The sequence below is a fragment of the Rhipicephalus sanguineus genome, chromosome 5 (assembly GCF_013339695.2).
Source record: "Rhipicephalus sanguineus isolate Rsan-2018 chromosome 5, BIME_Rsan_1.4, whole genome shotgun sequence".
NCBI lineage: Eukaryota > Metazoa > Arthropoda > Arachnida > Ixodida > Ixodidae > Rhipicephalus > Rhipicephalus sanguineus.
Window position 1 is genome coordinate 35,513,609 of NC_051180.1, and position 13,396 is coordinate 35,527,004.

Sequence of the window (13,396 nt, forward strand, 5' to 3'; positions counted from 1 at the left end):
AAAGACGCCTATTTCTGCAACCCATCAGAGAGCATGGCATAGCGTCAATTAAGTGGGGGTTGAGGCCACGTTCTTGAGGTATGAGTACGCGCACACCACCGAACGCTATAGGTCTGTTCGGATATCTCTCTTTCCGTTAGAAAATCCGCTGGTTGCCCGGCAGCACTGGGAATCAGAATACAGTGCCTCTCGCATTTGAGGGGGACGCTTTGATTACTTGAGCACCGTCGCGGTCCAGGTTACGTACGTGCGCATTACATACGCATATACGAGCATATTGCATACACATATCCTCCCCTCAACAAATGAGGTCATTACCACCGACCGTATCGGTACACTCAAGCGTATCTGCAGAATGCACAATTGAACGTCCTTCGAACGTACGAGTCTACGGCGGTCAAGCGTGTCGCGACATCGAAATACCGCGATATATGTAGTACAACATGCACGCTCGTTAACCTTCTTTTCGTTCCTCTCTTTCCGTTTCTCTGTACAGCGGTGCCGTGTAAAGGGGTATTCAGACGGAGGAGAAATGCTCGGGGGGTAAAGGCGGAGCCTAGTGACGTCAACTCGCGAGGAGAAGTCGCCACAAATGCCCCCCACTCACACGGACGGGGCGAACGGAGGGGGAGACCAGTGTTACCAGACTACTCCTGTGGCTTGTACCGCCCGTTTCACCAGCTGCTGACGACGATGACCCCAGCTACAGATGACCCCAACTGCAGACTGGACACCCACTGCCGCTCTCTGCAGGAGCAAGTGCAACAATGTGGCCAAACAAGAGCCAGAAATTCCGCCACATCCCCCACCGCCGGGGGATTGTTTGTCCTTTCGGGGAAAACGTCCCCGTCTCCTCCGAGGAGGCGCGGGGGGGTCACGCCCACTCGCTAATCCGTGACGTCGTGGTCACGTGATCCGCAACCCCCCCGTCTCCCCCGAGCATTCCTCCCCCGTCTGAATACCAGCGCTGGACACATGGTGCGAATTCGGATGCGATTTGCCGTGCGGCGCATCGCAGTCCGATTTGCCGCATGCGACGATTTGGGACACATGGTACCGCGGCTGTGAGGTGCGTCGTATTCTGAAGCTCCGCCCACGATGTAGAGGTGTCATGGTTGCTTGGCCACTTTCTATCTTCGCCGGTTTGGCTTCGAAGACTTGTTCAACAAAAACGTTTTTTTTTTCGTTGAAAACAATACTCGCACTTATAGTTAGCAACTACAGTTACAACTTGTTATGTGCGATTGTTATAAACTATATTCAACAAGCACAGAATAAGTATTATCCAAAACTGGAAGTCTGCATGTCGAACTGTTGGCAACGGCGGTCAAAGTGGCAGCTGCTTGTTTACAGTACGCTTGTAGTTCTGTGTGGCGTCAAGCAAAGAAGCGACGTGCTCTATTTCCACGATGCTGCACCTTGACCGCCGCAGAAGGCTGCTCCTCTTGAAAAAGAAGGTTCTATTAATTCAAAAGATACAACGAGAACAAAAGCGCCAGTGGTGGGTGAGGCCGTCTTGGATGAAGCGCCACGCTGAAAGCGAGTATTTTACGACGGTAAGTAGCATTTCTTTTTGTTACTGTGACCGAAAAAGGAAGATAGACGTGATATCGCGTGATAACTATGTAATTTTCTGACACAGTGAACGAAAGTGGTGGTATTATGAAAGCTATATTATTAATGACTTCTAAGCCCTTCAAAACTGTGCTAATCACTTCTACTTAGAATACTGACCTTTCGCTAGTCTCAGGGCTTTAAAAAATAGCGCCGTATACTTGACCGCTCATAACTGTTTCATAAACTACCGTCACCCATCTCTCCGTGACGACTTTTTCCTGCAACCAGCCGCTATCTTTTGTTGACGAAACCATCCTAGCATGGTAAAGAGATAATTTGCCATTGTAAGCACGATGCCAAATAATTCATACCGCGCACATCAAACCATTGGAACTAGTTGCCGCCACACATCGCTGCAGACACTAACATGAGAACATTTCAAGACCCTGTTTATGATATCTTCGAATCAACCACTTGTGATTAATATTGCCATTGAGTATGTTCTGCTCACTTTACTTTGGCTTTGTACTTTTATTTTTTACAGCCAACCTGTACATGGTTAGGGTATTTGTCCTTCTGTTTGTGTGCAAAAAGCCCTAACGCGTGTATGTGCAACAGAAATTGGGCAATACACACTACCCACCACTGGGTCACTGAAAATAAGGAAGGTAACACAAAATGCCAACTGTATGCAGCAAGCCAGACAAGACGATGCATGTCACGGCATAAAGACACATGCTGCTCAAATGGAAAAGTTTAGAGGAGCATAGGCGAAATTCAAACAGGACTTTCTGGACAGACATATTGGATTTAGTTGTAAGGTGTGTGTATAGGTGTGGTTCAAAATTCTGGTTTGTGTTTAGCACGGCATAGATCGGCAAAAAAATGGGAGCTCACTCAGACTCGCTCAAGAAATATATTTTGTGCTTAGGCCCCACTCGGAGTCAGACTCACGGCTCAGTCTGAGTGAGTCGACTCATGAGTGAGTTTGCCGACCTATGCACAGAGGTGTCATCCACCGTTGCAGAGTGGAATAGCTCCTCAAATTTCTTTATCACCAAACTTTGTACTTTCGTTTGACTGCGCTTCACCATATCTGCCACCAAGCAGTCACTTAATTTACATTTGTGTGTTTTTCATGTAACATGTAAATAGTTATTTTCATTTCTTGTATCTTGCTAATTTTTTTTATTTCGATAGTTTACAGTTAGGCATAATAAAATATGGTGTCAGAAAATACATGAACAAATTGGACTCGTGCAGAAAGTCTAGCAGCGAACAATAACAGGGCTGATGGATCCAAAGACCAAGTTTGGGCGGTCGGCCATGCCTGAGGCTTATTGCACGGGGGTGGTGAAGTGACTTAATTGCAGATCTGGGCAAGTCCACAGCAAGTGTGTAACTGTCCCATTGTGGATTGTGGTGTCATAAAATGGGCATGATTTTCCATAAGGGCCGCGGCACTGTTTCAACCAGCGAATGGTCACCGGCTAGGTGAGCGTAAACTTGTCACAAAGCTTCGGCAATGCAACCTATACATGACGAGTTCATCCACCGGGGAGGTCTGACGCACACATAGGTTAAGGGCTTAGGAGATATGGATTTTGTTCATGCCTTTATTTGTACTGGACACCCCCTATGTGATACCCTCAACACGTGGGCTTTTAGGGGTAACTTGAAGAAATTAAGGTTCACTGTAATCAATTTTGTATGTCTTAAAAGTGTAACGCATTTTCTTTTCTTGAAATTGGTCTCATTGACCTTGAAACTTCACTTGCTTGAGAAAATGTTCTGCAATAGCTGAAAAGCATTTCTTTTTACCCAGATGCAGAGAATGCGACAAGGGGATGTAGAATACTTTCATAAGTATTACCGCATGATGCCGCAGCAGTTCGACTTTCTCTTAAGTCTCTTGAAGCAAGACCTTGAGAGAAAGCACGTCGTGAGAGAGCCCATAAGCCCTGCTGAGCGATTGGCCATGACACTGAGGTAACATGGTGATATGGGTACTTTTTCTCTTCTTCGTACAAATGGTACTTGTTATGGCATGGCACAACACATATTCCCACGTGTGGAAACTTTCCAAATCGTATCGGCGATTCCAATAGGGTTGCATGCATGACACGATAGAGCTGTACATATTTTCTACAATCTATATGCACCAGTAACTGATGTCAAATGTACAATTAAGCATACATATGCAAAGCCAACATTATCGCTGAAGATAAGCGCCACTATCGTGCTTTGAATGTTTGGTCTGTCAGGACACAATGTGGCTCAAAGAATTATGTAAAATTTTATGCTGCTGCTAGACCATACTGCAGGATAACATTATGAATTTCAGTAAAGCAGTCTTGCAACAGTTGTGGATGCATAACTTTTAGAGAAATGTTGTTCAGTTAGAGAGAAGCAACTCTTGCGGCAACTACAAGTTTTTGCAGGACGCAAGTCTTTTACTTGATTGATTGCATTAATTACAGTAAGAGTGCGCATGTATGCAGCTCCAAAGTTATGGAGCAGCATAACTGCTCCAAAGTTATGCTGCTCCAAAGTGAGATTTTAGCTTCTCCAGAAGTTGCGCCGAAATAGCTTCAGTCAATCACATCACCGCACATGGAAACCATGGTGAGGTAGATGCTTTTTTCGTAACTTGATGTTGCTTCTGACCCTGATGTATGCATTGTTACCTGTGTGTATGCGAGTTGATCAGCAGACCAACTATAATACAGAAGAAAAGCACTTGGTCTCTCAACCAAAGTGTTTTCAAGGTGTCCGCTACATGCTCTTACTATTGATAAATATTTTTGTGCTACAGGTACCTGTCGTCTGGAGACCTGATGCAGGATATTGCTCTAGCATTCCGTGTTGGCATATCCACGGCACGAATGGCTGTGAAGGTCACAAGCCGTGCCCTTTGGAACAGGCTGCAGCCACTGTACATGGCCGTGAGTATACTTTCTGGCAAATTAGTTACAGATAATCCTTAATGATTCTGTAGAGTGCTTAAGACAGTTGGCCTTCTTGGTCACTCACTTGGTCTGGGCTTCCACTAAGGTCATTCCATGCGAAATCAACCAGCGATTTTCCGACCATTATAAATACGGCTAAAAAAATTTCCACATTTTTATTGCAGTTCAAAACTCATTCTGCTTTCCCACCTTTTGCCACCTATTGATGAGAGTTTGTAGCTTCGCTCCGACTGCGATAAGAGGGCTTCAAAGAACAATTTCTTTTCAAAGGACGTTTATGGGATGCATTCAATGAAATTGTATTCGTGGCAATCTGATGTAGTGATGTAACTGTAAAAATAACGACTTTTTATGTGTATCAACTTTTTTAGAGTTTTTTGGGAGAGAAAAATTCAATAAAGTTGAGAAAATCTATATTTTTTTCGGGAACATGGCAAATCAGGCACAAATAAAATATGTAATGATGGCCTGCGACCGCACGGAAAGATTTTTTTGATTGTGATGAAAATGAAAAGATTGTTTGACAACAAGCACGCTTTTGTCCCGTAAGCAAGGATAGATATCTTTGTCTCTTAAAGTGGTGAAAAAAATTACCGCTAGTATCACCCATCCACGATGTGGGTCAGCGGATCGGTGGTGCTAAAACACCCATACAGATAGACTTATATTTGTTTGCTTGAAAACAAATGTGCTACTTGAAATTGCATTTTACGCATTTTAGGCAGCTTCTCTAGTAGTAGTAGCTTTTGCCTTTTGTGTGTGTGTGTGTTGAAAGACAGCGTCTAGTGGTGCTGCTGGCGCCGCCTTTGAGTTCGTCTGCCTCAACTAATGCGGGGCCTGCCTTGGGCATGCACTTGTTGTGTCGTGATGCTGTTTTGTTTATAGACTATCATTTCGCCCAAACAATGAAACATTTATTACCTCAGTAAGGGAACATAGGTCGGCAAAAAAAGTGGAGCTCACTCAGACTCACTCAAATAATGTATTTTCCGCCTAGGGCTCATTCAGACGCACTAAAGTTTTCCTCAACCGGACTCACTCGGACTCAGACTCGCCAAAATATTACTCAGCCGGACTCACTCGGACTCAGACTCGCCAAAATATTACTCAGCCGGACTCACTCAGACTCACGGCTCGATCTGAGTGTGAGTGAGTCTGAGCGAGTTGACTCATGAGTCCGTTCGCGTAAAATTAGTTTTTTATCCTGGTGTCAACGCTTTTTAACACCAATTTCTCACACAATCGGTGCTCTACGATATGCCTTTTGATCTTGTTCCTTCAAATACGAGTGATCAAGGATTTCAATCCAGTAAAGACATTTTTATGAAATACGCGACTCACACGAGATATTTTTATCAAGAACTTCCTGTGAAAGAGCTTGTGTGGGGAAGATCATGGCACCTCCCCCCCCCCCTCCACGGCGACCTCAAGAAGAGAGTCAAACAACACGAATATGACGTCAGAAAACGGCACGTTGCCTCGAATCTACAGGCCACGAAATTGACTGGTCAAGTGCACGTGTTCTGGGCAAAGAAAAGAAGCTTGCATCATGCCTACACCTGGAATCCCTGCATATACAGACGACTGCGCACACGCAGAACAGGAGTGATGGGACGCTTCCGACAATGTACTACCGCTGCTTATGTCACGTACTTAGGCGTACTTAAATACGCTGTGCCATCTTTGTGGCTTTTATTGTCAACAATGCTCCCATATGGGGGGCCGAAACGTCAAGTAAGCTGTGTTCCTTTCTGTCTCGGTGTATCTTTTCGCGTTTACACTATGCTTTATATGGCGACAAAAACAGAATGGTGATAACGGACGGTACACAGTCCCGTTAAAAAGATGATTGACCTTATGCTCATAATAAATCAAAAGTGCATTGCTGCGTTTAAATTTTGCTGATGTGCGATGCTAACCACCACTGTAGGGGCATCCTTGTGATCTAAGCAATCCTTTTTTTTCTGACATTCAGAAGCCTACCACGGAAACATGGCTGCATGCTGCCGAGGGTTTCGGCCGCGCGTGGCAATTTCCCAACTGCCTCGGTGCCGTGGATGGTAAACATGTCCAGATAAAATGCCCGAAGAATTCTGGAAGTATGTTCTTCAACTACAAGGTGTGTATAACCTGCAGTGCTGTTTTAAGATTGCAAAATTCATTTGTGAGCCCGAAATACCTTGAACGTTGTAATATCAAATACTGTTATTTAGGATTATCAAAATTGTACTCATATCTGCATTATTAGGTAGGGCAGCTGGTTGTATAATACTCGTCCGCAATGCTGTGAAAATGATGTTCTGTATAGTTTCACAAGAACAAAGTGTTTACAGTGGTAAAACAACCCCGTGGCATAATCGGAAAGTAATGTACAGGTATTTAAAACATTTGAAACACTACATCCTACTAATGTGATGTTTTAAACAGCTGCAAAATGTTATTCTTTATGGTCGAGATCCTGGAACAAGGGCTGTAACAGCTATAGAGCACTAAACCTGAAAAAAGTACCAATCTGCTTGCACATTCTGCTACATTCCTGCGACAACTTGTTTATTGCAGGGCACATACTCCATTGTTCTCCTGGCGGTGGTGGACAGCAATTATAAATTTATTATGATTGATGTGGGGGCCTATGGGAAGCAAAGTGACGGAGGTGTGCTGGAACAGTCGAAGTTTGGCAAGAAGCTTGAACGAGGAGAGCTACTGCTTCCGAGGGATCTCCCTCTTCCAAGCACAACACTGCCAGCCCCTTGTGTGTTCGTTGGGGACGAGGCGTTCCAATTGAGAACGGATTTTTTGAGGCCCTATCCGGGACGTGGACTTGACCCAAGCAAAAGAGTGTTTAACTACCGCTTGAGCAGAGCACGGTGAGTTCACGTAATCTTATGCTGCATTATTACTACAGCTGCAATCCCAGAACATGTCCCAGTCTCGAGATATATATCTGTGTTACAGTGTCAACACAATGTACAAGTAGTATAAATACGAAACTGCTCGTACTTGGTTTTCAGCTAATTTGTTTTCACAATATTTCCGACATTTTGATTGAATATCCCATGAAATTTCAGATTATCCTAGTCTTCTGTGTTGTTGTCAGTGATTTAACACGCTGGTACACATTTTTCCTATCACTACTATTATGTTGACTTTGTTAGGAAGAAGAACAATTTTCTTATGACAATGTGCCGATGCTATCCAAATCACTTATACTCTAAATCACTGTTTCACTTCTTTGAAGGGTTCACGAACTGAAACTGTGGCTCAGCCAGCAATCTTTTTTAGGGGACAGGCCAGACTTGGCCATGAAGTGAGTGCATGCCATGCAGATGTTGTTCAGCGTCACTGAATGCTAAATGTCCTATGGTACACAGAAATTTCATGAAGTGTGCACTCCCATTGCGTCCCATGGTCTGGGACGCAATGACGTAGCGGAAATGTCGCGAAGAGGCTCTTGGCCACGCGCTCGTGTGGTCCGTAAACTTTTGTGGTTGACTGTACCTTGGTGCTCCATGCACACTCCTGTCTAAATTGGTGTTTTGCACAGCCAGAGTTCAGTAAAGCTCACATCCAATGTTTTCTAGCTTTAATAATTGCTCACAATATTCTGGAAACATTCCTTGCGTTACGCAGGAGGTGTGCAGAGAATGCATTTGGAATTCTTGTTACGAGGTGGAGGATCCTCGAGAGGACCATGGGAGAGAGCCCAGAAAATGCCGAGTGGAATGTGAAGGCTCTTTGTGTGCTGCACAATTTCCTCATGGATGCACACACAGGGAGTGAGGACTCTTACTGCGGTCGAGGCTACGCAGATTCTCTCAACTCCCTTGGACAGCGACGGGGTGGCCAGTGGCGACAGCAGCTCGTGCAGACACCTTTGCAACTGGCTCGCACGAAGGCCCACAACTTTGCCAATATGGCAAGGTATGTTCGGGACCTGTATTCGGAATACTTTAGCAGTGCCGTAGGGTGTGTTCCATGGCAGGATGCTGTGCTCAAAGGAGTTTAAATGCCAAAATGCCAAATGCAGGAAAGCTCATTAATTTACAACTCACGTATTCATTTTTTTTTTTTTGGTAATTGAAACAAAGTGGCATGGCCCTATAGAATGCCATACATTAAAGGGACACTAAAGGCAAATATTAAGTCGACATTGATTGTTGCAATAGCATTCCAGAAACCTCGTAGTGCTTGTTTCGTGCCAAGGAAATGCTTATTTTGAAAGAAAATCACGTTTTAGTGGTCCACACGGCGTTAGTGCACTTCAAATCACCCACCTGAACAGGCCTTATGACGTAGCTTAGCTCGGCTAAGCCCAGTTATGCAGGCACACTTTGTTAACCGAACGATATGGCTAATTGAACGTGCCGTACTGCAAGCACTCAGTACCGTCGTTTCATCAGTTTCCGAAGTCCAACGCCCCTAAAGCTCGTCGCTGTCATCTATCTGCATTCGTCTCCCAACGTTTAGCTCGTTGAAGTACCCGTTCATCACTCGTTTCAGCCTGCCAATTTGCGCACTGGTACTCAAGTTTCCACTTCAACTCATTAGCAAGCAGAGTAACATCCGCAGGGTAGTCCAACGCAGCTTGCCGCTTTCGCTGCTGGGACACAGCTACGAGGACACAGCTGGCGAGGAAGCGTTTGTCATCCTAGCAGCGGCGGCAGCGGACGCAGGTAGTCACGCGGTATACGTTCTACACCACTTGCTCATGAAGGTTGTGCCGTACACTTCATACTTGGCGGCAAAGTTGCTTCCACTAGTTTCCCAATTTCGCCAGTTTGAATTTAATTTAAATAAAACTCTGCACGCATCCTCACTAAATTTTACGTTAATGAGCTTTCACTGTATAGTAGCTATGGCCTACCATATTTAGAGTATTGACTCCCTGCAGAACTGTGCTGTGTACTGTTTATAATTGCTCTTGTCATTTAGATTTCACTCACCTACTATGACTGTTTACCCATTCTGGTTCCCATGTTACTGTACTAATCCCCCAATGTAACAACCTCCATGAGGGCATTTAGGGACACTAAAAACAAGCCAATTGTTCTGGCACAGGTCCCTGAAGCTAAATTTTATGAAGTATATGGCCCATGTAAAAGCCTTGTAAAAGCTATGCTTATTGGCACCAGTTGCAGCTTCCTTAGAAACTGTGCTGTCATGGCAGAGCTCCAAGTTAACTGATCTCGAAGACCGAAGCCGTCGGGCAAACCTTATCATTCATGGTGTTCTCGAAAACACAAATGAAAATGACACGGTTCTTCGAACTGTTGTTGTAACCGATATATTCGAGAAAACATTGGGAGTGAAGTGCAAGTCCATAGCCCGCATTCACCGTCTTGGCCGCGAAGGTAGTCGTAGGCCTGTCATAGCCTACTTTCAAGATTATCAGGAGAAACAAGAAGTCTTAAAGAATTCAAATAAATTGAAGGGCTCCAATATTTATGTGCAAAATGATTATAGCCAGTGCACGCTGCGCAAGCGCCGCCTGCTTTGGGAAAGTGCAAAAGCTGAACGCGACAGCAGGAAACGCGTTACTCTTATTCACGACAAAATCAAAATTGATGGCAAACTTTTTGGCTGGGATGAAGCAAAAAATGCGCGTGTAGCACTTCATCCGCAAGCTACAGGTTCTGATTGACCCTCTCGACAGTCTGTGGCAAAAAATGTGAGATTGCTTAACGTAAACGCGCAAAGCCTGTCTAATAAAGTTGACAAGCTCGAGTACCTTCTACTCACCTACGATCCTCACATTACAATAATCACAGAAACCTGGCTGCACGAAGGTATAGATGATTCAGTACTAATTCCTCCGAGATATCAAATCTTCAGACGTGACCGGCCAACAAGAGGTGGTGGTGTAGCAATAGTTCTCAAAGATGGTATTAGTGCTCGGCCCCTTCAACAGATTCCTGAGCACGAAAGTTTATTCCTTAAAGTAAGCTGCTGGGGCCATTACTTCACCGTGTGTGCCATCTACAGACCACCCTCTTCAACACACGAATATCTGTCTAAGCTATATGACCACATGTGCGCGTTCAAAAATGATCGTCTGATTCTTGCAGGTGATTTTAACTTGCCCAATGTTGACTGGCGCGTTCCACGCTCTGGATCTGATGTAACGACGTTAAACCCTCTCGCTGACATTGCCTTGATGTGTGATCTTGTGCAGATTGTTAATGAGTGCACTAGAGAGGCTGGAAACGCCCGTTCTACACTCGACCTAGTCTTTTTAAGTTCCAATGTATGCAAATACTTGGTCTCCATTGAAGATGGCATCTCCGACCATAAAGCAGTATTTTTATCCTTTGGTATCGGTGAAAACAAAGTGCACCGGCAAGAGACCAGACATGTCATTAGGGATTACTCGAAGGCGGATGACCAGGCCATTTTGGATTATCTGTGGTTCCTATGTGATAATCTTTCTGATGATGTGTCGACCGCCTGGAATGAAATAAAAACTGCGATACATTACTGCACTGATAAGTTTGTGCCAAGCAAACAGGTTAGGAAAAACCGAAATAACCCATGGATTACTAGAGACATCATACATTTGCACCGTAAGCTAAAACGAGCTAGAAAAAAGAAAAAAATACCCTGCAGACTTATCTCGTTAAAAGCCCAGCTTGCAACTCGGCTAAGCGAAGCAAAGGCAAGATACTTCAACCACTCGCTTCCTAACTTTTTGAAAACTAACCCGGATAGATTCTGGCGGTACTTGAGTGATGTGCACAAAACACCGACCGAGATATCAGTAAACGGCTGTATTGTTAACGATCCAGCCAAAATTGCAAACCAATTCAATCAGTATTTTCACTCTGTATTCACTCAGGGAGATCATGCTGACACAAACATTAGTTCTCTTTCTACTATATCTGCCGATTTCATAACTGTCGAAGGTGTCCTTTCGCTGTTACTGAATGTTAAGACTAAATCTTCCGGTGGCCCAGACGGCATACCTAACGCATTTCTGCAACGTTACGCCGAACCTATCGCGCACGTCCTCACCCATCTTTTTCGTCTTTCGTTTCATAATTCCATTCTTCCCGATGATTGGCGTACGGCACGTGTTATTCCCGTATTTAAAAAAGGTGATCGCCTAAATGTTGAAAACTACCGGCCAATATCATTAACTTCCGGTCCTTGTAAACTTCTTGAGCACATCATCACGCATTACATAATGTCATTTCTTGAAGAAAACAATATTTTGACTCCTTTCCAGCATGGTTTTAGAAAAGGCCTCTCAACTACCACTCAACTTGTCACCACAATTCACGACTTCGCAATAGCACTTGATAAAGGCGACCAAATAGACGCCATCTTCTTAGATTTTAGAAAAGCTTTCGACTGTGTCTGCCATGGTAAACTACTCACGAAACTTTCGAACATTGGTCTACCCGTTAATGTAATTAATTGGATCCGCTCCTACCTTAGCAACCGGAAACAGTTTGTCCAGGTCGAGGGCGGCAGCTCTGAGGTTCTGCCCGTAACCTCGGGAGTTCCACAGGGAAGTGTCCTTGGCCCTGTCTTGTTTCTCATCTTTATCAATGACATCGTTTCATCAGTTGACACCTCCGCCATAAGCCTAAAGCTTTTTGCAGATGACTGCATTCTTTATAAGCCAATTAAAAGTGAAAGGGACCAAGAATACCTGCAGAACAACCTAAATTCCCTCTCCGATTGGTGCCATACCTGGTCGATGGAGTTAAACATTAGCAAATCAGTCTTTATGCGTATTTCAAATAAAATTACCCCTTTTACATCACGCTACATCTTAAATAATAATCCGTTGATCGAAGTGAGCAGTTTTAAATACTTGGGAGTCAATATTACCAATCGACTGTCGTGGAGTAAACATATTGACGACGCTTGTTTCTCCGCCTCTAGAAAACTAGGTTTTCTTAGACACAAACTAAAAAACGCGCCATCTCAGATCAAACTTCTTGCATATAATACATTTATTCGGCCCCGTCTAGAGTACGCATGCGTAGCCTGGGACCCGTATTTTAAAAAGGATGTTCATAAACTTGAAATGGTCCAGAGGAGAGCGGTAAGATTCATCTATAATGCCTATCAGAATCTTGATTCACCTTCATCACTTATGGCTACTAACAACATTCCACTCCTGAAACAGTGTAGAGCTATCGCCAGACTCAAGTTTCTTTTCCTGCTTCGTAATCGGCAGTTTAATATCGATCCCAGTAAATACATCTCTCCCTCCTCTTCTAGGAAAACCAGACATGCTCACAATCATGATCTGACGCCATACTTTGCACGTACTAACCTTTTCAAACACTCCTTCTTTCCGAGAACCATTAGCGAATGGAATACACTGCCTTCAAATGTTTTTCCTGAACGTGGCATTCCCGACTTTGAAAAATACATGCATCTTTTTGTGTAATCTACACTGTTAATATTGCAATGCTACATTATAGCTGTAGCTTTACTTTTTGTTCTTGAAACTGTTTATAGAAGTTTGTTCACTTTTCTTCTAGAGATGTATAACTAAGCATCCTAGTTAGTATGACTTGTTTTTCAGCAGTATTGTGTATTATTCTAACTTGCTGTATAAATTGTTCGATTTTTTTTCGCTATGCTCTCTTTTTCGCCCCTCCTGCTTGGTCTACGGACTGCAGTATGTACTAAATAAAAAAAAAATGTTTCTACGAATAATAAAAAACACTTGTGCTGTTGGATTTTCATTATCTACTGCTTCTGCATGCCCTGCTGTTTTAACAGCAATACATGGCATTAGGAGACAATGTCACATACATATATCTGCAGCGCTAGCTTTGCATATAAGCTTAGCACTGATAAGCTTGAGCGTGTGGTTTTTACTCCGGTCCACATTTCGGCAAGGGCAAACTGCA

General features: G+C 44.0%; 2 protein-coding genes across 3 annotated transcripts in view; both read left to right on the plus strand.

The window, feature by feature from the left end:
• LOC119393491 (uncharacterized) overlaps positions 1 to 13,396 on the plus strand; it is a 267,437-nt gene that overhangs the window by 115,336 nt on the left and 138,705 nt on the right. The window lies entirely within an intron of this gene.
• On the plus strand, positions 1,382 to 11,000 carry LOC119393492 (uncharacterized). Its single transcript, XM_037660541.2, has 6 exons — positions 1,382 to 1,556; positions 3,383 to 3,546; positions 4,373 to 4,502; positions 6,502 to 6,645; positions 7,086 to 7,393; positions 8,157 to 11,000. Exons 1-6 carry the CDS (start codon positions 1,410 to 1,412, stop codon positions 8,530 to 8,532), a joined length of 1,269 nt encoding a protein of 422 aa, XP_037516469.1. The 5' UTR covers positions 1,382 to 1,409; the 3' UTR covers positions 8,533 to 11,000.

Bases quoted from the DNA above. Each gene is read 5' to 3' on its own strand.
- LOC119393492 (XM_037660541.2), top strand. From the start codon at position 1,410: ATGCTGCACCTTGACCGCCGCAGAAGGCTGCTCCTCTTGAAAAAGAAG. The intron at 4,503-6,501 runs GTGAGTATACTT...TCTGACATTCAG, and splicing joins TGCAGCCACTGTACATGGCC to AAGCCTACCACGGAAACATG. The intron at 7,394-8,156 runs GTGAGTTCACGT...TGCGTTACGCAG, and splicing joins TACCGCTTGAGCAGAGCACG to GAGGTGTGCAGAGAATGCAT.